General features: G+C 53.3%; 6 protein-coding genes across 6 annotated transcripts; 3 read left to right on the top strand and 3 right to left on the bottom strand.

The window, feature by feature from the left end:
• Window positions 1-403: 403 nt before the first annotated feature.
• Window positions 404-958, bottom strand: A1O7_05213 (uncharacterized protein; the record flags this gene model as incomplete). Its single annotated transcript, XM_007759223.1, has 1 exon — window positions 404-958. Exon 1 carries the CDS (start codon window positions 695-697, stop codon window positions 404-406), a length of 294 nt encoding a protein of 97 aa, XP_007757413.1. The 5' UTR covers window positions 698-958.
• A 1,479-nt stretch (window positions 959-2,437) lies between these two features.
• On the top strand, window positions 2,438-6,853 carry A1O7_05212 (uncharacterized protein; the record flags this gene model as incomplete). Its single annotated transcript, XM_007759222.1, has 2 exons — window positions 2,438-6,625; window positions 6,677-6,853. 2 exons carry the CDS (start codon window positions 2,438-2,440, stop codon window positions 6,851-6,853), a joined length of 4,365 nt encoding a protein of 1,454 aa, XP_007757412.1.
• Window positions 6,854-7,887: 1,034 nt separating this feature from the next.
• A1O7_05211 (uncharacterized protein) lies at window positions 7,888-9,885 on the top strand (the record flags this gene model as incomplete). The annotated part of the gene is made up of 1 exon (XM_007759221.1): window positions 7,888-9,885. The coding sequence occupies one exon, from the start codon at window positions 7,888-7,890 to the stop codon at window positions 9,883-9,885; it is 1,998 nt and encodes a 665-aa protein (XP_007757411.1).
• A 1,732-nt stretch (window positions 9,886-11,617) lies between these two features.
• On the bottom strand, window positions 11,618-14,094 carry A1O7_05210 (uncharacterized protein; the record flags this gene model as incomplete). Its single annotated transcript, XM_007759220.1, has 7 exons — window positions 11,618-11,839; window positions 11,929-12,409; window positions 12,468-12,580; window positions 12,634-13,069; window positions 13,118-13,280; window positions 13,350-13,410; window positions 13,462-14,094. The coding sequence occupies 7 exons, from the start codon at window positions 14,092-14,094 to the stop codon at window positions 11,618-11,620; spliced, it is 2,109 nt and encodes a 702-aa protein (XP_007757410.1).
• Window positions 14,095-14,935: 841 nt separating this feature from the next.
• On the bottom strand, window positions 14,936-17,683 carry A1O7_05209 (uncharacterized protein; the record flags this gene model as incomplete). Its single annotated transcript, XM_007759219.1, has 1 exon — window positions 14,936-17,683. The coding sequence occupies one exon, from the start codon at window positions 17,681-17,683 to the stop codon at window positions 14,936-14,938; it is 2,748 nt and encodes a 915-aa protein (XP_007757409.1).
• A 525-nt stretch (window positions 17,684-18,208) lies between these two features.
• Window positions 18,209-19,729, top strand: A1O7_05208 (RuvB-like helicase 2; the record flags this gene model as incomplete). The annotated part of the gene is made up of 3 exons (XM_007759218.1): window positions 18,209-18,217; window positions 18,266-18,712; window positions 18,764-19,729. The coding sequence occupies 3 exons, from the start codon at window positions 18,209-18,211 to the stop codon at window positions 19,727-19,729; spliced, it is 1,422 nt and encodes a 473-aa protein (XP_007757408.1).
• Window positions 19,730-19,815: the final 86 nt, after the last annotated feature.

Here is a 19,815-nt window from a genome sequence, read left to right as displayed (position 1 = left end):
GCGAAAAGGGACCAAAAGGCTGGGTTGGCGAGCTTGACGACTTGAACGCAGCGTTTGGCGTTTTGTGCAATGTGTAATGCGTACCGGTGGCATTTTCCCCTGGGGCTTCGGATACCCTAGCCTAAGCAGGCCGTAATTATAGGGAAAGATCGGAGCGATCTTCGCTGAACGTGGGCTCCGCGGTGCTGCGTCCCCAGAAGCCATCTCATCATAGACTAGAATATACTTTGTGAGATATTGACATGCCATATTGCCGTGGTAGTGGACCAGGTCTGCTGAAAGCCGCTGGCTTTTGCGTGGATGCATATCCACGTCTTTGTGGAGTATTTCATGCTGGAAAGGATAGCATGCTCAAACGTGATCCTCGAGGTCATTGCTCATAAACTTTCTGTGTTGCGACGGGTCAAAGTACCACCTTGACTCCGACGCAAGGTAACGTCCACTCCGACCTTCCAAGCAGCTGTCGCAGCCAATGCGCTCCGATGCCAGTATCAGCAAGTGACGCGATGGGTGACGATGCAACTGTCGCGGTGTGCGTAGTAGATGCGACGACTCGGTGCGCTCCATCGATTAAGTCGATCGCCGACTCCTTCACTGCACACGCCAATCCAGATATCGTCGACTGTGCAACATCCGCCAGAAATTCGCTCATCTCCTCCGCCACAGTGCTCTTGGCCGCCTGCATCGTCCCATTCATGGAAACACTCGTCGTGTACAGCCTCGGCGTAAACCAGGCCGCAATGGTGCTTGCCGCATCCTCGTTATCGGTGTTGTACGAGGGGAAGTCGAAGAAACAACGATTTGACCAGTGGCACGAAGATGCGAACAGGATGATGAGCAGGAAAGAGCAGTAAATGCATGGTCGATTGACGATGTATGTTAGGAAGAGAAGCAGGATCAGGTGGATTGGTGAGAGGGAGAGCGGGAGCGGGAGGAGGAGAAGCGGCAGGTAGCTGTGTTTGTCTGTTGTCAGTCGCGGTGCTCGAATGGGACGGGAAGAATGCACCAGATGGAGACGTACGATCGTAGACAATACATTGGCTTGTAATCGCTGCCTTGTTTGTACTGTGTAGTGAGCGGATGTATGGTTACTGTGGTAGATCTGACCTGGTGTGCAGGAAACGAACGCAGGGCTGCGTCAACTTTCAAGGCGTTTTGGGGGCCAAGGACCGACGTGCAGGCGCAGGTGGACATGCACGTGAATGACGGTGACTGGCACGCACCTGCACCAAGCCACACCCAAACAAAGACGTTCTCGACGTCTTATGCAGGAGCGTCCTTTTGTAAACGTGACAGGAGGGCCATTGCCCGATTCTGAGGCTCACTTTCGACGAGACGCATCAGCTCTAAGATCGTGCGAGTAATGAGTGCACTACACTTAGGAGTCATCCTTGATGATAACCCGTTCTGGATAGCGGATTATTGTACCTACTGTCTAGTACATGGGTCCTTGCAGCTCATCGTAACCTCAGTGTTGATGCTCTTTCACTTCTGCCTCTCATCCCATCTCCGCTGCAGGGGATAGTCTGAGGGCTGTACCACAGGTGAATTAAACACAAACAAGGTAAGGTTGAATCAGCGAACAGATCGTTGTCGAGCTATTCAGATCCCTGCGCCTGAGAAGACATCCTTGGAGGCAGCGGCTTCAAACGGCATGACTGGGGCGCAACAGAAGGGTTTCCAACGACGTGAACCTCTACGCTGATATCTCGCGTGCTGAGCGTAAATCTGTGAAGGGTGTAACCTCTGGCTACATCTTATTTCCGTCGACCGGTCTATGTGTGGGACTTTAATACACATTGAGCTCAAATAATATAACTACCTGTAAAATCTGAAGTGAGAGGTGCTCATGGCCACGGGAACTCGGCTGCTGTCTTGAGTGAAACGGTGAATCCCTTTGTGGTGTGGGGACCGACGCAGAGACTGTCTGCTTGGCTGTATTGTTACGAGCTCTCACAAGCTAACTATGGGTTATCATGATGTGAATAGACAGAGAGCCAGGTATCCGTACGAGGACAGTACCTTCGGGCCAGGTGAGGCACCTGCAGGTTGTTATGGTGATGCGGCTTACGGTGTGCAGGACGGCAAGGCTGTCCGTCGTGGCGTCTTGGCGCTCGATGGGAATCATCATCGAAGTTGGAGTGGCGGGAGCTTTGCGCGACAGACTGCGGAGAAATTTTGAGAGGCGCTTCCTTCACGATTCATCCAGCCTCAGCCGACCTCAATCTGCCTGCATCATCAAACATTTACCGGAACGTGTCGTTGAAGACATCGTTCCCACTGCACTGTCGGTGCTGCCATTCATTCTTGCTTTATCCTCAGCTTTCCTGGTGTAGCATCTGGGAAACGAGGACTGCGCTTTCAAATTCGTCTGTTGCCTGAGCTAGACGCAAACTGTCAGCTCACAAGCTTGACGTCCTTTCGATTGACTGGAATCATGTCGACCAACGACTTGCAAGCTCTGTTTGCGAACCTGAGGCCAAAGCCTCGCGATTCTCCTGCCCCATCCCACACCTCCAACAATGTTGGCCAGCCTTCGCCGTTCAATGGCGTCTCGCCGCTTCCATCAAGCCCTCCTCCACGTCCTACCTATGTCGCGAATGAGGGTTCTTACCCCAGCCAGATGGCACAACCCGTGGCATCAGCACCCTCTGCCTCTGCGCAGTCTCTACTGAACTTGCTCAATTTTGGACCTTCCGCCTCAACACACTCGAATGCCACCTCGACGCGACTACCTTCTGCTAGTATTACGCATGTCGTCTCAGAAGGACAGAATGGGAAGCTGCCAGCACTTCAGGCGCCAAGACAGGAGCAATCGGCTTCAGCGTCTGATCTTGTCGCCAAATTTATGTCTCCACCCGCCGAAGTGCGGCCAGCACTCAGGGCTCCGTTCAATCTAGAAGATCAGGACGGAGGTGGCGATGGTTCGTCTTCTACGAATTCTCGTGATGCTTCGCAAGATGCTCTCCTGAAACTTTTGAGCAAGGTACATCTTGGAAGTTCCGCTGGTGGACGTCCGGCTCCTGTTGAGCGACCGCAGTCAAGAGACGCTACTGCTGTCGAGTCCTTGTTTACCTCGACCAGCGCTCCTCACTCAGACCCTGTTGATACTCCTGTTCTAGCAAGCGAGCCTCCGGCGCAGTCCCAGCCGCTCTTTACGTACACGAATCCTTTCGAAGCTTTACACACCTCTTTGAAGGCCTCTCGCACACAGACACCCGGGAATGGGACGTCTGTGCCCACAGTGCTCAGTGCTGAGACCCCGCATCCTAGTGTGGAAGGTGGCCCTGACGGTGCCGAAGCCCCTACTTCACGCGTGGCTACTACCGAGCAGGTCGCCAAGAGAAAGATTCTTACGCCTAGACTGCCCTCGGGATCGAGGAATGCGACTCTCTCGCGCGAGGCCTCAGTCGATCAGTCGCCTCCAAAACAGGAGTCTGGCGCCGGAGATGCCGCTCCGGTGCAGGATATCTTGGCCTCTGCCCCTCCAGAAGTCAAGCAAGAAGAGCAAAAAATAATAGAGACTCTCGAGGAAGCTCACTCTGAGGCAAAGAATGGGGAACTCTCTGAAGTGGAGAAGGCTGTTGCTCGGTCGCCTGACGGCGGGGATGAATGGGAAGATATGGAGGTTTCGCCGAACAAAGAAGATGCCAGAATTGTCCCTGTCTACAATTTCCCCATAAAGCCGTTCGTGTCACTCAACTTGCAGTTCCTTGAACCTGCAGAAGTCGGCATTAGGGAGGATGGTGTCATGGAAATTTCGCGACTGAAGAAGGACTTCGACCAACTGGATCGTTCTTTGGCAGCAGCAACTTCAAAGTACATCACCTACGCGTTGGTTAAGAACGGCGGCATGCGCATCATCAGACAAGATGATGGTAGTGACAGGCAAGTGTTCAAGAACTCCGGTGACCGCATTTTCAATGTCGCCCTTTGCACATCCTCTCCTCCTGGGGAACCAAGCGATGATCAAACTGTTCTCGGAACTGGTGTCAGTGGCACGGTGTACTATGCAACCATCACCAAGGATGGAAATGATCTGTTTGAGAAGAACGCGCTGGATACTGATAGTCTCATTTTCCCTCCCTATCCTTCCGCCGACGAGAACACTGCTGGAGGCGTGCTGAAGACACGTGCAAAGCGGAGTTCGCGGCATCCAGAGTTCTTCGCTATTGGACGCGGCAAAGCAATCCATATTGTCTGGCCGGCGACTGCACTATCTCCCCGTTACGGCGTTGAAGGGCACAATCGAAAAGTCGATGTGGAAAAGTTCTTCCAGGAACGGTCGTTGCAGATTGCCACTGGCAAGGCCGGAAAGGATTTCACCTTCAGCGAGGATGACACTCTTGTCGTGTCACTGGATAAGACCGGACGACTTCGATTCTGGGACATTCGCAAGCTGATTGACGATTCCAATGCAAGTGCAGCTCGTGTGGCAGGCATGACTGTAGACTCTCCACTTCTGTCTCTTTCGACTGCATCACCATCCGAAAAGTCATGGCCAACCTCGGTGACATTCGTTGACAAGGTCCGTCCATACAACAAAGGCTCAGCGCTGCGCTATGTTTTGGTTGGGCTGCGACAGAATCATACGCTGCAGCTCTGGGACATTGCCTTAGGAAAGGCTGTGCAAGAGCTCAATTTCCCTCACGAGAACGAGACCGACCCTATCTGCAGCGTGTGCTACCACGCTAGCAGTGGCATTATCGTGGTCGGACACCCAACTCGAAACTCGCTCTTCTTCATCCACCTATCTGCACCAAGATACACATTGGCTACGACCCTATCACAGGCGGCGTACATTCAGCGTATTGCCCAGAAAGACCCGGAACTCCCCAAGCCCGAATCAACTGCTTGTATGAGTGGCATCCGCGAAATCTCATTTGCCGGAAAAGGCCAGCTGAGGAGTGTCGAGATTTTGCCCATTCAGCGAACCACCGAGGCGCAGAAGAATCTCGATGAACACAAGCCTCTCTTCGAGCTCTATATTGTGCACTCCAAGGGGGTCACATGCCTCAATATCGCCAAAGTCGACCTTGGCTGGGACGCCAGTAGCAAGGTTGTGCATGGTGTTAATGCTGCGGACGAAGGCTATGTCACTCTGAAGGAACTGCGACTAGGCAGTGTGATTGAAGAGGGGCCCCAAGAGAGCAGCCCGATTGAGGAAACGCCACAGCCGACCAAAAGCTCGAAGAAGAAATCTGGCAAGAAGAGCTCGACATCCACTGAACGGCCCGAGGCTACACAAGTCGAAGAAGCAGTGCCTCCCAAACCCCTTCCTATTCCTACCCTAGGCAACGGGTCGGAACCGACAAAGGTGGAGATCCCTCTAATAAAGGAGAGTAAGAAGAGCAAAAAGAAAGCTTCCCAAGTCGTCGATTCGCAAGTCCCTGAAAAAGCTACTCCAACCACTGAATCGCCTATGAAAGCCGCCGAATCCTCGCCGTCTGCCCCTCTGGGCACGGACCCTGTGCCGATTGAGGCGCCCACATCTGTGGCAGCACCTCCCCCATCCACGGCCGAAGCAATGGCTAAACAGGAAGCCGTCACTGTCGGCATCTCGGGTGACTGGCTCGACAAAGAACTCAAAAAGGTCGAAAAGGCGGTGTCCACAGAGTTCCGGAGGGAGCTGGGTGTTTTGCAGCAAAACATCCAGAATGATAGAGTTGCGCAGGATTCTGCAGCGGTCGCCCGCCAGGAAGCTCTGCTTCGACTTGTCTCTACAACCCTGAGCAACAATGTCGAGAAGGCAATGTCTCGCATACTCTCCACCGAGATGGACCAATCTATGATTCCTGCGCTGACCACGGCGACGGTACAAGCAGTCACTGGACAAGTCGGAGACGCCGTCACGAAAAGTCTACATTCCGTGGTGCCTCATGAGCTGCGAGCTCAGCTCCCTCCTGCCATCAATGCAGCCCTTCAAAATCCTAATATGACTCGGGCGATAGCAGACACGATCTCGCCCAAGATCGCGAAACAGATGGAAAGTCAGCTGAATGATATTCTGGAGAGGCAAGTTGTACCTGCGTTCAAGACGCTTGCTCTAGCCACGGCTGAGAAGGCGGCGTCTGAGGTTGAGGTGCGCCTTCGCAACGAGATTCGCCAGTTGGAAAACGATAGACGCCACGACATGAGCAGGCTTGAAAAGCTTGGTGAAGTTCTTCAGGCTACGGCAGCAACGTTGCAACAGATGTCCGATACACAGGTCGCATTTCAGGGCCAGATCCTGAAGGACCGCCGCCAGCTCGCACTTCTTGACGAGGGTAGTTCGGTGCCTGGGTCTCGACAAGTGTCAACGGCTCGTATGACGCCGTCGCCTCGAGCTATCTCTCGAGCTTCCATTCCTCGGCAGAAGACTCGGGAGGAACTTGAGTTTGACGAAATTAGCCACCTGATGAACGACGGCCGCTATGAGGAAGCTTCGATAAAATGGCTACAGTCAGCGCAGCAGTCGGATCTGTTCGACAAGTTGTTCATCCACTTCACTCCAGAATATCTCTCGAGTGATGTGTCTCCACTCATTGCTTTCTCGATTGCCGTCACGATCGGAAATTCGTTAACCACCAACACCGCTCAACGTCTTGAGTGGATCTCAGCCGCTTTCAGCTCGGTCGACCTCTCCGTAAGTTCTTGCTTCGTCCACGTTATGATGTCTGCTGACACCCTTTTGCAGGATCCTGAGATCGCTGACCTGGCACAACATGCCCCGGCATTGTTGAGCTCGCTGATCCAAAAGCTGGAGCGACTATACATGACAATTGCGGAACGGGACCCGGCGGACCCAGCCTTGCAGATCATGCCGGTTGTCTCAAGGCGGGCGAAGGAGATGAGGGCGTCCTTGGGTGGGTAGAGTGAGTGTAGTGTATTTTGGGTTGTGATTAAGCCTTGTATCGCTTGAAAGGTTCGGACTATCGGCGAAAAATGGGGCATGGAGAGTTAGGAATCAACGAGCAATTCGTAGGGCTCGACGTCACTGGAGACGACAGGGAAGCGACCTTCAAGGCAATGCATACAGGTGATCAGCTTTCATCTTGTCGTAGGATTGGCACCGTCTTGTTTCGCTTTTCCCTTCCCAAGAGCTAAGCTGTATTTTTGTTGACCAGTGCTCAGTATGAAGCCACAGGTTGAGTCTGATGGAGCCCAAACCACGGTCGACAGCGACAAGGTCACTATCTCGTGGCGAGCGGAACGCCGTCAATGCCATCCAACGCGAGTGAGTTCGCCAGCCCGTCTATGGACGTCGACCAGCGATGCGACTCCGTCTCCCCAGGAGCGCTCGCTCCGCCCTTGACTTCACTTCGCGAACACGCCCGTCCAGAATCTTCACCCTCAAGAGCCTCAGCATTGTCGATCCTTGGCAAACGATCTGATATTCCCACAGAGAATTTCTGGGACACCCAATTCCACGTGAAGGTGGATATGCATAATTCTCTTCCGCATTTGGTCGTTCTTGAGAATTTCGCTTCGCAGTCGCTGGGGTGCAAGCTGTCTCGCTCAGCGCGGCCTGGGGGTCTCACGTTCAACAGTCCGATGAATATACCGGCATCGTCGAAGGTCGGCAGCAGGGAACAGCCTCAATTACGAGACATTTCTATACGCTCTCGAGGCTGACATCTCTCCAAGGTGAGCGACACCGGAGCAAGTGGCGAAGAAGGCCTTTTAAATTGTCCCACATATTTAATAGGGCGCCCCAGACCGCTCGTCTTCTACTCACAACCAATATCGGACAACCATTGACCAACTTTGCCTCGTCCTCTCCCTCCAGACCTCGCGTTGCATCTACCACCCTGCCTCGAAGCCTCGACTCTCTAGGATCTCATGGAAACCCGGAATCTCAATCTCTCTGGTATTCCTGTGCTGGACCAGACCTGACCATCATTCGGTATGGACCAGAAGCACTTGGAAGTCTTAGCTTCCAAGAAGTCCCAGGAGCTTCAGCTGCTTCAAAGCACTTTGGGCAAGTCCGTGAGGTTCAATGACATGGAAGCGAGCATTATGAGACACTTGACTCGGGATGCGAATTGGAGATGGCTACCCAGTCGCGGCTTGCAGGTAGCTATCCCGCAGGACTCCGGGCAACTTTGGATATCGCGTGAGCCTGTTCATGACCTTGAGAATCGAATTCGACCGTCAATTTTGGGCCCCAATGCCGAGCCGGATCCCAATGCTGGACGTGCACTAGAGGAACAGGAATATGTATGGCTGCTTGCACAAATTCTGCATTATGGTCTCTGTTTCGCGGCGACACCTCTTGATGCCACAGCCATTATCGCGCGTGCTCTCTTGAAGTGTAATTTACAGCAACCATGCCGTCTTGCTCAGTTGGCAAGGAGATTGAGGGGCGAGTATGAATGTCGGGGAAATACACAGCAGCAGTCGTCCATATTCAGACAGCAGAACGCTTCAAGAAAGGAGCAGGGGACCACGGGCCAAGTCCAGCTCGGTGCCGCTCCTTCGATTAGTCCGCGAAGGACCGTCGACAAGGTACTGTCTGAGAAAGCAAGAGGAAAGTTAAGGACTACATCATCTCTTGTTCCCGACTGTCATCTTGAAAGCACCAAGGCCAACGATACTCAGCCTGAAAACTACGGGGAAGGTGTCGACGATGGTGGTCAAAGTGTCACCGACTCAGACGCAGGCGCACAGCCAACAGAACGACTGTGCACAGTCAGGCAACGTCTTCCGTCTTCTAGCCCACGTTCAGGCCGCACGAGACAGATGTCGCCCCCGATTCAAGTCCTTGGTGAAGGCGTTTTCGGCGGCTTTACCAATTGGCTAAGCCGCCCACTTAGCCTCTCTCGCTGGATCACCCATGTCTGTTCGCCTCGGGCGACGAATAGAACCTGCAACTCAGGCAGCAAGGGGGAAGAACTAGTGGCCGGCGTGAAAGGTCACCCTATTGTGATTGATGAACAGGGTGCTGGAAATGCTGCTGATGGCCGGCTACGGCCGCTAACAGGACACGGTGCGAAGATAACGACGGAAGTTTCGGACCAGCGAACCATCGCAGCGACTGGAAAGCCTGCCGATATACCTTTCGTCAGCAAGTCTATTTGTCCAGTGCCGCTCAGCAAGCCAGCCATTGTCATCAACAACAGATGCGAGCGGCGCTCTTCTTTTGCTCCCTCAAGAGTTGACGACGCTTTCCCGTCCGCTAAACCCGCTGTTGGGCGTCAGTGGGGGAAAGCAAAGGCCCCTGTTGTCGCCCCAAATAGCGCTTCTGGTGGTGGCACAGTATCAGAGGCACAGCAGACCAAGGGCCATGGTCAAACGAATCAAGACAAGGTCGACTCTAACACGAGACTTCTACAAGACTCAGTACCGCCTACGGAATCTGGCACGAGTGTGGTCGACAGATCTGCTCTGGGGTGTACGATTTCGACGTCGAATTCCGAGAAGCGCCCTTCAACCGGCATACTCCGTCGTACTACTGACCATGACAATCAACAGAGCGTTAATAGGAAGGACATGGTTTCCAGATCTGCAAAGACACACGATGCTGTACGGAGCGACCAGCCAGATAGGGACGACGCGAGGAAGAAGCGAAGCAAGAACCAAAGGAGCAGGAGTCGTACGAAGCACCGTCATGGCCAGACTCCGGACGCAACAATGAACCCTCCACAATCAAAAGCTAAGCTATCTGGCAATCGACCGTCTTTTGTGGTAGCTGCCACGCACCTCAAAAGCTCGCAACAGCCGTCAACGGGCACCAAGCCAACCACTTCTCCATCCCTGAGACAGAAGCAACCGGCGCTGGCGCCAGACATCATGATTGGTGACCTGATCTCCCTCCCTCCATCCTCAATTTCGCAAATGTCGCTGACGCCGGCATCTAACCGCGGACATACATCTCGAGGGCCACGGTCGAAGCCGCCGTTGTAGATCCTCGTATGCCTGGGAAAGTGCAAGCCTCTGTACGACTAGCAAGGAAAATCCCACTCGTAGATGTCGACAGGATTCTGAAGGTGGCTCCAACGTCAGGCGGAAGTGTATCAGCAACCCAGCAACCTCTGATGCGGAAGAGAACGAAGCGGGACCGTTCTGCAGCTTTCAACGACCTGGACGGACTGAATGAAAAGGGTCAATGTCCACATAGACCCAAGAAGAAGGTGAAGAAGGAGGAAGAGATCAACCCCCTGCAGAACAAGCGTTGTTCAAACCATGAGCCTACCGTCATGAAGGCAAATCTCGAGGACAATAAATCACAGGCAGGCTCCTCAGTACTTTGCGCCCGGACCACGGAAGTGACATATCTCAACCACGGACCAAAGATGAAGTATGTAATGGACTGTGATGAGGACGGCGTCCCTGCCGCACGGCCAGCATATCGCCCAGAATCTGCCCCCATCACCCACACGATCCGAGACCAGACGGGAAACCCTCTATTCCGCAGGGACGTTATCCGCGAGGAGACGCCTCTCGACGTGTTTCTCCGGAATGAGCACGAAAGCCGCATGAAGGACTTGAAAGCCCGATCGAATCCGAGTCGTTTTCGTCGAGGTGGATTTCACAAGCGCTCACCCGAACGGAGTGGGCGAGTCTTACAAATATCGAGATCAATAGGAAAGGGTAAGGGCACTTATCATAAGAAATCACGCCCTGCTCGGATGCCAATGAGGAATTTCGGGTTCGGAAGGTCGCGAGGCTGAGTCGTCGACGTCTCCCGATCGGTCGGAACCGTGTCATTTTCGGCTTCGACAGACAGGTCTGCACCGAATGTCAAGCAGGATCGTCTGATGCGCCCAGGCACGAGCTCAACCGGAACAGTTGTGCTGAGGGCTCTGCTGTTCAGAGCCGTGGAGACTGCTGTTCAGAGCCGTGGAGACGAGACGACTAGGACGAAAGCATGACTTTGCCAATCCTTCATCTTGCGACGGCGGTGAGTATTCCAACAAAAGACATTGACATAGAAGCTTGTTTGTGGCTAAGTTAGATATACCTATCACCCTCGTTCCTGCTCTCCATACTTCCCATTCAGATCAGCGGAAGTGCCTCCCTCAGTCTGTGAGGGAAATGGCATTCAACAAAACAGAGATTGATAGTGATAGGCTTCGGAGATATGAGCCCCTTTAGCAAACAGCGCGAAGGCGTGAGGTATCTAGAAGTAATCGGTTCTGCACCTTCACTCAACGTCAAGTTATCTACACGGAAGGGTACCCCCGAGTCGCTGGATGACTGGCGCATGATTGACGCCCACAGTAGCAGAATGATCAGCTCAAAGGTCCAGCTCGTTGATACGCGACTGCGACATGGATCCCACAGGGCATGGCGCTGGGTAATTCTATGGTGAGTGAGAGTCATGGGATTATCCGCTCATGTCCGAGTGTGCCAGCCGAGCCGGTGGATGAAGAAGATCAAGCATATAGGTGTTCTCGTTGGTGGCCATTGGTCGACGCCATGCTCTCGGAGCTCGCACGAGTTGCAAATTGTGCAGAGGGTCGCTCTCAGTGTCTTTGCAGTGGCTATGTTTGGGGCGACGTGCCGTCCTCTGGCGATACATCACTCCTAGATACCTACGAGAGACGTGGGACATGAGTTGCGAGCCTGGATCCAACAACACTGCGATGATTGGGACCAAGTCTGACATGTCACATTGAGGAAGCGCGGATTGGCTTCAGTAGTGTCCTCCGTGCCACTCTTCATCTCGCGTCTCCTGGCTCTCCAGACTACTCATGCTTGAATGCCTCTTCATTAGATCGGTCAGGTAGACCTTCTGGCCCTTTCGGAGAGCTTCTTCCAGCTCTTGCCGCCGTCTCCGACCCAGCTTGCACTTGGCGCTGTAGGTACAGCTCTTCTTGGACTCCTCGCACCAACCGCCACTGAAGAACCGATCGCCCTGCTTGGCTGTTAGCATGCAAGGTATACGACTGTGGAGATCCGGAGGCAGCGCAACTCTGCCTGACCTGGGCTTTGGGTAAAACTCACATCACAAGACATGCCGTACAGGTCCAGAGACAGCACGACGAAGACAAGGGCTGTCGTGATCGAGATGAGGTGCAAAGAATTTAGCGCCTCGGCAGTGGGCAGGCAGATGATGATGGCGGCCACGCACAGCCGAACAATCAGTCGAGGCCGTTTCCGAAGGCGGGCTTTTTCCAGTCGTTTGTGGATGTGGCAGAATGAAATCAGAGCCATGGATATCAAGGCAATTCCCAGTCCACCACAGTAGAACCATCGGAGCCCGCGGGAGACCTCGGCCTCGCTGTTTTCCTCGTAGTGCTCTCCGAGATTGTGCTCGTCCGCGTCGGGGCAGTCGTGGGCCAAGACTAGCCGCGAAAGTGTGGAAGCAGCAAGGACGTATCCCATAATGAACGGCAGATGCGCGGTGACCCAGGTGGAAGCGGAAAGCCAGTGTCTCCGAATGGCATGGACGTGGACATGATACGCGTCGATCTCGAAGTATATCCTGTTGCAGATGAATTATCGCTCCCCGTAAACACAGATGCAGGAGGCATCTAACTTACCAGTTGAACATGAATGCCTGAATCAAGCCAAGGACCCCCTTTCCAAAGAATGCATTGATGCCGAATGAAGCTCTCGACTGGAACAAGATGGTAAGAATAGAATAGCCGAAAACCTGTGCACACGGTCAATTTCTGTTCAAGCACCCAACAGAGTGGTCCGCCCTACCAGCGACACAAATGCATTGTTTCGTTCCACTCGGTGCTCGATGTTGATGGCAGGGAAGAACTCGAACGCCCGTGCAATCACGTCCGGCAACCTCTTGTTCGCCGATGCTTTCATCATCCCAATCAACAGAACATTTCCGAACAGGTCAATGAATATGGCAACGACGATCGGAGCCAGTTGAGCGGGCCACTCCACATGAATGCTGGCAATCCAGATGGCAGCAGTAACAACATTGATGATGGCAGTCATCATCATGGCACCTCTAACCTGACGGAGGATGAGAGCCACGGCCGCAAACCAGGTCGCAGCGAATAACCGCTGCGTGACATAGAAGGCGATGCAGGACGTGTAGGTTGAGTCGAAGGCATAAAAGATGTTTGTGGTGAATCCGAACAGGCAAATCAGGTAGAAGATGACACATATCCTCTGGAAAATACTATAGGTCGTCAGCAACGCTCGCGGACGATAGAGCCCGGCTGCATACTCGTCCATCTCGAAGTAGTTGATCCACATGGTCAGGTCGGCCCAGATCTTCCAAGCGATACAAAAGATGATGACGAATTGGAGCAAGGAGAGGCCATCAGGGTGCTCGGCAGCTTTCTCTCCCACTATATCGATGACTCCGACGTAGACGAGATCCACGAAGACTAAAGCGCACGTCAGGTTTCACGGCGGCGTCGAGTCGGTCGTGGTTCTAGGAGTCCAGGATCACTTACGCTCGAAACTCCCAACTTCTCCGGCTCTCGAAGACCTCCATAAGAGGCCTTTGTGAAAGTACTGCCCAGGACCTTAGCAGTTGCAGGCTGTCAACGCGAGCAGGACACTTACCTGGCGGACCGTAGGGCGTCTAAAGAAGTTGATAGCTTCGACCGAGCGATCTTTGTGCTTGTCCTGTGCCGAAGGATGATCACCATGGATAGACGACTTTTCCGAATCGTCATCGGTCGTCCTGAGATGTGCCGAGTAACCATAACGATCAAACGAGGCGTCAAGAGACACGGCATGCGCTGTAACGTGATGGATCTCGGCAGCTAGAGCGTCCAACTCAGACTTGACATGTTCAATATCCGCATACAGATTGCCGTGTTGCTCCCTTAGCTGATCTCTCTTGGCTTCGTGGTGTGCGTGCAGGTCGCGGATTGCCTCGAGATGCTCGGCCGAGCCTTGCAGAATCACGTCGAACTCGTGGTCGGACTTCTCTTGTAGCAGCTCGGTCCTTCTGCGTTCGACTTGCTCCGGAGTCTGGCAGACAAGGAGCGTCTTGCCGGTGTGTGGGTGCACAAACTCCAGGAAACGTCTCCCACGGTGACTGTGGTGGCTGTGGTCATGGTGAAAAGGCAGATGGTGATGCTCGTGGGCTGTGGGACTGAGGGTTCCTCCCTTCTCTAGATCTGGTCCGGGTGCAGAGCCCATGATTGACTCCAGCTGTTTGACAGTTTGTAGAAGGCCAGCTTTAGCCATTTTACAAAGTCGTCCACGTCCTGTTACATATTGGCTGTGTCCAGGACATTCGGGGGCCTGATGTTGCTGACTACGCATTGGTCTTGGTGGACCGAGCTAAACCAGAATCGGAATACACCGGACTCGGCGGGGTGCCAGACCGCCCAATACGATTCGTCCTGCCGAAATCAAGCCTTGTTTTGTCAGCATGCTGGCCTTGGCATTATCATCTCTGCGGGTCCCCGTCTGGTGGCAGGCGACCGTCCGTGGGACAGCGCAGCTGAAGGAGGAAACATATACGAACGGTCCTTTGGGCTTTGGTCTCTTGCTGAGTGCTTTTTGTACTCTTTGGAGATCAATGGGGAGCATCGACCAATATCCAGCACATTTATTCAGCTCATGGTGACAACACATCATGCTGCTGTGCCACCGGGCAAGTACTCCGTACGCTACAATGCCAAATCGCTTGACAGAAGGACTGCAAACTATGTACAGTGTGTCGATACAATGCAGAGATTCCACCAGCACACAACTCCTGCTTTGATGTGCATGTAGAACTCCGCCAGGCCGCGACCACTCGAGGGACCACATCACAATCGCTGCCTCATAATGCAAACAGAATATCAAGGGCCATGCCCGGGGTATCATAAGTCGTGTTCTGCAGTCACCATGCATGCAGCGGCCTGATATGACGCATCCGTAGTGTCTAGGATGGATCAGGCGTATCTCGTGTCTCTGTACAAATCTTCTTCTCCGTACGTGCGCCTAAACGCGTAGAATCTCGTTCTTTGCTGCATGTCTTCGAGGGAAGAGCGCAAAGAAAATAACGTCACCATGACTGGACGCTCCGTTGGCAGGTCGGCTACCGATGCTGATGCTTCGAGGCTCTGCCTTTGATGGAATATTCAGCTTCGGTGGTCTCCTCCCGGCTTAATGATCGCTTGCGTTTCGATGATCCCCCGGACTGAGTTGACCTCCGTGAGGACTGACGCTGCAAAAAAATCTTTGGTTGTTGTGGTGGCGGCTTCGTGAACCTCGCAAGAATGTCCACCGAATTCACATCTTCTTCTTCATCCTCTGAGTCATCGACTGTCACCTTTCTCGGTAGCCTGACATTACTGCTAGTCGACCGTGGTAGAGGATTAATAGCCGTCTTGTGGCCGCTGTTTGGGAAGAGCTCGCGTGCAGCGGGCTTCTCAGTGCGACTATCGAGGCCCTCGAGTCTGGTTTCGAAGGCCTTTAGAGCTTCAGCCGTAGACTCCTGGTAAGTCGACTTGCTGGCCTCATTTTGGCCCACCGATATCTCGAGCTCGCGTTGGTTTTCTTGTAACTCCTCGATTTGACTCTGGATTTTGTCGCGCGCTTCTACAAAGTTCTTGGCAAGGGTGTCATGGCTTGACTGGAATTTTTCAGCAAGGTCTTCGATGCTTCCACCAAGGTCCTGAAGCTCCATTGATACCTCGATTGGGGTGCCTTCCGCTTTGTGCGGCGCGTCCACTTTCTGGTACAGTCCTTGCACCTCGCTTTCGAGCTTCTGAACCTGGTCATCAAGCTTCTGAACCTGCTTCTCATACTTTGGCAGAGCTTTATTGACAACGCCCGTCATACGACGAGCAAGCTCATCCGTAGACAGGTTGTTGAACCGTTGTGTAAGGCTGACCGTCAAATGGCATTGCTTCTCCAGATCCTTCTGCACGCTTGTTACCTGAACACCAAGTTCTCGGACGTTCGAGGCCAGGCTCGCCGCGTGTTGAACCTGCTGACGTTCGTCCTGTGACAGCCCTTGCGTCGACCGTTGAGCCAGGCCTCTTCTCATGACTGCCTGCTCATCCCGCAGTTTGTCCACCGCTTCAACAAGAGTCCTTTCTCGCTCGGTTTCAGATCGCTTCCAGGTCTCTGTGTAAGCAGTAAATTCCGTCTCGAGCTTCTTAACATCACGGGCTTGCATTGATGCCTGCTGCACAAAGTTGGCTGTTAATGCCTTGACCTCCTCTTCGAGGGTCTCTTGCCATTTCGTGCGCTTGCTGGCATGATCAGCGATTAGGGTTCTGAGAATCTGTAGGTCTCTCTGCACTTCTGCCTTGTCCGCAGTTGCGCGTGTTGTGGCCTCTTTGACTTGCTGCCGTAGGCCGCTCAGCTCTTTACTCAGCCTCTCTTCAGAACTCTTCCATTCCATGATATGTCCGGCGAGTTGAGAGCGAACGGAGGTCAGCTCTTCAATGGCGCTGGTCGAGTATGAGGTTGCGTTGGAGTGTGCAAGTCGGGTCTCGAGAGAGGCAAACTTCTCGGCAAATTCTTCCAGAGACGTGTCCAGCGCGGCCACTTTCTCTGACTGATCTTGATCCACCCGTTTGAGAGCATCGATCTCGACTTGCAGGCCATCGATCCCCTGGTATCCAGGTCTCGTGGAATCCTCAAGCGCTTTGACACGTGTGGTGAGTTTGAAATGCTCTTCAATTTGGCCCGAGACTTGGGAGCTGAGGGTGCCTAGATCTGTCTTAATGCTTGAAAGATCATCCCTCACCTCGCCATGCATATTCTCGACCTTCAAATGCATGGTCTTGCGAAGGCGCTCCACATTATCGGCCACTTGTTGGTGGGATCTGGATGTGTCTGTTATCTGCTGGAGTTGCTCCTCAAACTGTCTCTCCATTGCATGTAGAGTTGTTGTGTCAACAAGCTGGGATTCGCTAGGCGGAAGCTTCTGCTCCAAGGTCTCCACGCGCCGCTCCAAAGTTTTGACCTCTGATTTCAGTGCCTCGATTGCTTGCATTGCATCATTACTCGTAGCCTTGCTGATGGCACGTTGTTCAGAGCACATTTCTTCCAACTCACGGAATTTGTCGTGAATAGAGTTGACCTGCTTGTTTTCGGATTCCTGTTGCGCTCGAAATTCTTCAAGTTTGTGGAGCCGAATTTTGACTTCGGTGGAAACAGGTGGAGGCTGCGCGGCCGCCGTGGCTTGCTGCGAGAGGACGTTCTGCAACTGTTGTTGCATTTTGTCCATTTGCTCAGTGAGAAGCTTGTATTGGTCATCTTTCTCTTTGACCATAACATTCCTCTCTTCCACCATGTCCTTTACCCTTTCGAGTAGCACATGTATCAATTTCCCTCCAGAGGCTTCTTCTGCCGCTCTTGCATTGGCCTCATCTTGCTTGACCACTTTGTAAACACCTTCAATCTTGGACACTCTCTCGCGAGCCTGGTCAACCACAACCGGAAATCTATCTCTCTCCTTCTTGATTTTTTCGTAGTCTTTCTGGGCCACACTGCGTTCACTCCTCAAAAACGCCAGCTTCCGACAGAAAAAGTCGACGGAGTGAGAATCATGGATGTAACGTGAGAATGAGTTCTGGAGTTCGGGCTGGTCATTTGCTCCTGAGGCAGGGTTGTCGAGCCTCACGGAAGGGCTTTGCGGAGTGCTCGTGGAGGGTGTGTCGTCTCGCTTCCGCAAAGACTCTCGGAAGTCGGAGAGAGGTCCTCTACCAGCATCTGCATTCTGGTCCACGATATGGGCAGAGCTCGTTTTGTTTCTGATCCTAGGATCTCTCGCTGGTGAGCGCAGGTCGCTGGTAGCAGGTGGTGGATTCTGCACGGGTGAACCTGGCATATTGACTCCAGCATAATTCTCAAGCTACCGCGGGCGCCACCACATGTCGTCCATGTAAAATCTCCACGAGAAGCGAGAAGTTGAGGACTAAGATTGTAGTGTGGAAGTAGTGAGGGCAGCCTTGCGAAGCCGGCAAGAGGGATGTGAGGGAGCAAGCGGTGGGACACAGTCAACTTGAGGCGCCTTGGATTACAGGCTTGACCAAGGACTGGGAAACCAGAATGCGCGCATCGAATGTGTGGTAAAGAACTAGAGGCGGAATGTGTACCTTGAACGTATGCCTCGTCCACGACACGATTCCTTCCCCTCACATTCAATTGATCTGCGGTGTGCCCGAACGCGTCTTCCACATGCGGAACGTTTAGCGAGTCGCGAAATTCCATGATTAGAGCTACTCCGTACGGAGTACAACGCAACAGAACGAGTGCCACGCCAACGTCTGCTGTTGATGTCCAGGCCTAATCTCTGTGGGCATCTCTTCTCGAACCGGCCATCACATCGAGACTTGCTTGTAAATACCACAAGATGGCTGCCGTGAGCGCTTCGCACTGCATTGTCTTGTTACACAGCTAACGTTTTTAGCCCATAACAACCGTCTCCGAAAGCCGTGATGTTCGCGGTCTCAACCTCATCGCGGCACATTCTCATATACGGGGCCTTGGAGTGGATCTGGCGACTTTAGAGCCTGGAGGGTCCTCCCAAGGACTTGTTGGCCAGGAAAAGGCACGAAAAGCAGCAGCAGTCATCCTGCGGATGGTCAAGGATGGGAAGATTGCTGGGAGGGCTGTTTTGGTCGCTGGGCCCCCAAGCACAGGAAAGACCGCAATCGCAATGGCTATGGCACAGTCTCTCGGCCCTGATGTCCCTTTCACGATGCTCGCCTCGTCCGAGATCTTCTCCCTTGAGATGTCAAAAACAGAGGCTCTCACTCAAGCGTTCCGGAAGTCTATTGGCGTCAGGATCAAGGAGGAAAGTGAGATAATCGAGGGCGAGGTCGTGGAGATACAGATTGACAGAAGCGTCTCGGGTGTAAGGATTGGCATCCAATCAGCAAGATGTACGCTGACAAAGACCATGCAGGGTAACAAGCAGGGCAAACTCACCATCAAAACGACCGACATGGAGACAGTATACGATATGGGCACCAAGATGATCGACTCAATGACTAAGGAAAGAGTGATGGCTGGCGATGTCATCTCAATAGACAAGTCCTCGGGGAAAATCACCAAGCTGGGAAGATCATACACGCGGTCACGAGATTACGACGCTATGGGCGCAGACACCAAATTCGTGCAGTGCCCTGAGGGCGAACTCCAGGTGCGAAAAGAGGTGGTCCATACAGTCAGCCTGCACGAAATCGATGTCATCAACTCACGGACACAGGGGTTCCTGGCCCTGTTTTCTGGCGACACCGGAGAGATTAGGAGCGAAGTTCGTGATCAGATCAATACCAAGGTCGGGGAGTGGAGGGAAGAAGGCAAAGCTGAGATCATACCTGGCGTGCTTTTCATTGATGAGGTGCACATGCTCGACATCGAATGCTACTCCTATATCAACCGCGCCTTGGAAGCAGACCTTGCGCCAATCGTCATCATGGCGAGCAACAGAGGCAACACGCGAATCCGTGGAACGAGTTATAGCTCGCCACACGGGCTGCCGCTAGACTTTCTGGACCGAGTGGTCATCATCAGTACGCAAGCGTACTCCCCCGAAGAGATTTCGCAGATTCTGGCCGTTCGTGCTCAAGAGGAAGAGGTCGACTTGTCAGCGGATGCACTTGCACTTTTGACGAAGATCGGCCAGGAGTCTGGACTGAGATATGCGAGTAACATCATCACCACTTCAACACTTCTGAGTCAGAAGCGCAGGGCGAAGGAGGTCGGCATCGATGATGTCCAGAGGAGCTACCGACTATTCTACGACCCCTCAAGGTCGGTCAAACTGGTCAGTGACTTCGAAAAACATTTTATCAGCGACAGCGGCGCTGTTACTTTCGCCATTGACGGCACGAACGGAACCAATGGGGACGTGATGGACACTGCATAAGCGATTACTGGGGCTCGACTTCTGTTGTTCCGCAAGCTCTCTCCTTGCCAATGGGAGGGGCCTGCTCCACGCGTCCCACCAGTTCC

This window comes from Cladophialophora yegresii (genome assembly GCF_000585515.1).
Source record: "Cladophialophora yegresii CBS 114405 chromosome Unknown aczIN-supercont1.3, whole genome shotgun sequence".
Classification (NCBI taxonomy): Eukaryota; Fungi; Ascomycota; class Eurotiomycetes; order Chaetothyriales; family Herpotrichiellaceae; genus Cladophialophora; species Cladophialophora yegresii.
This window is presented reverse-complemented; position numbering and strand designations above follow the sequence as displayed.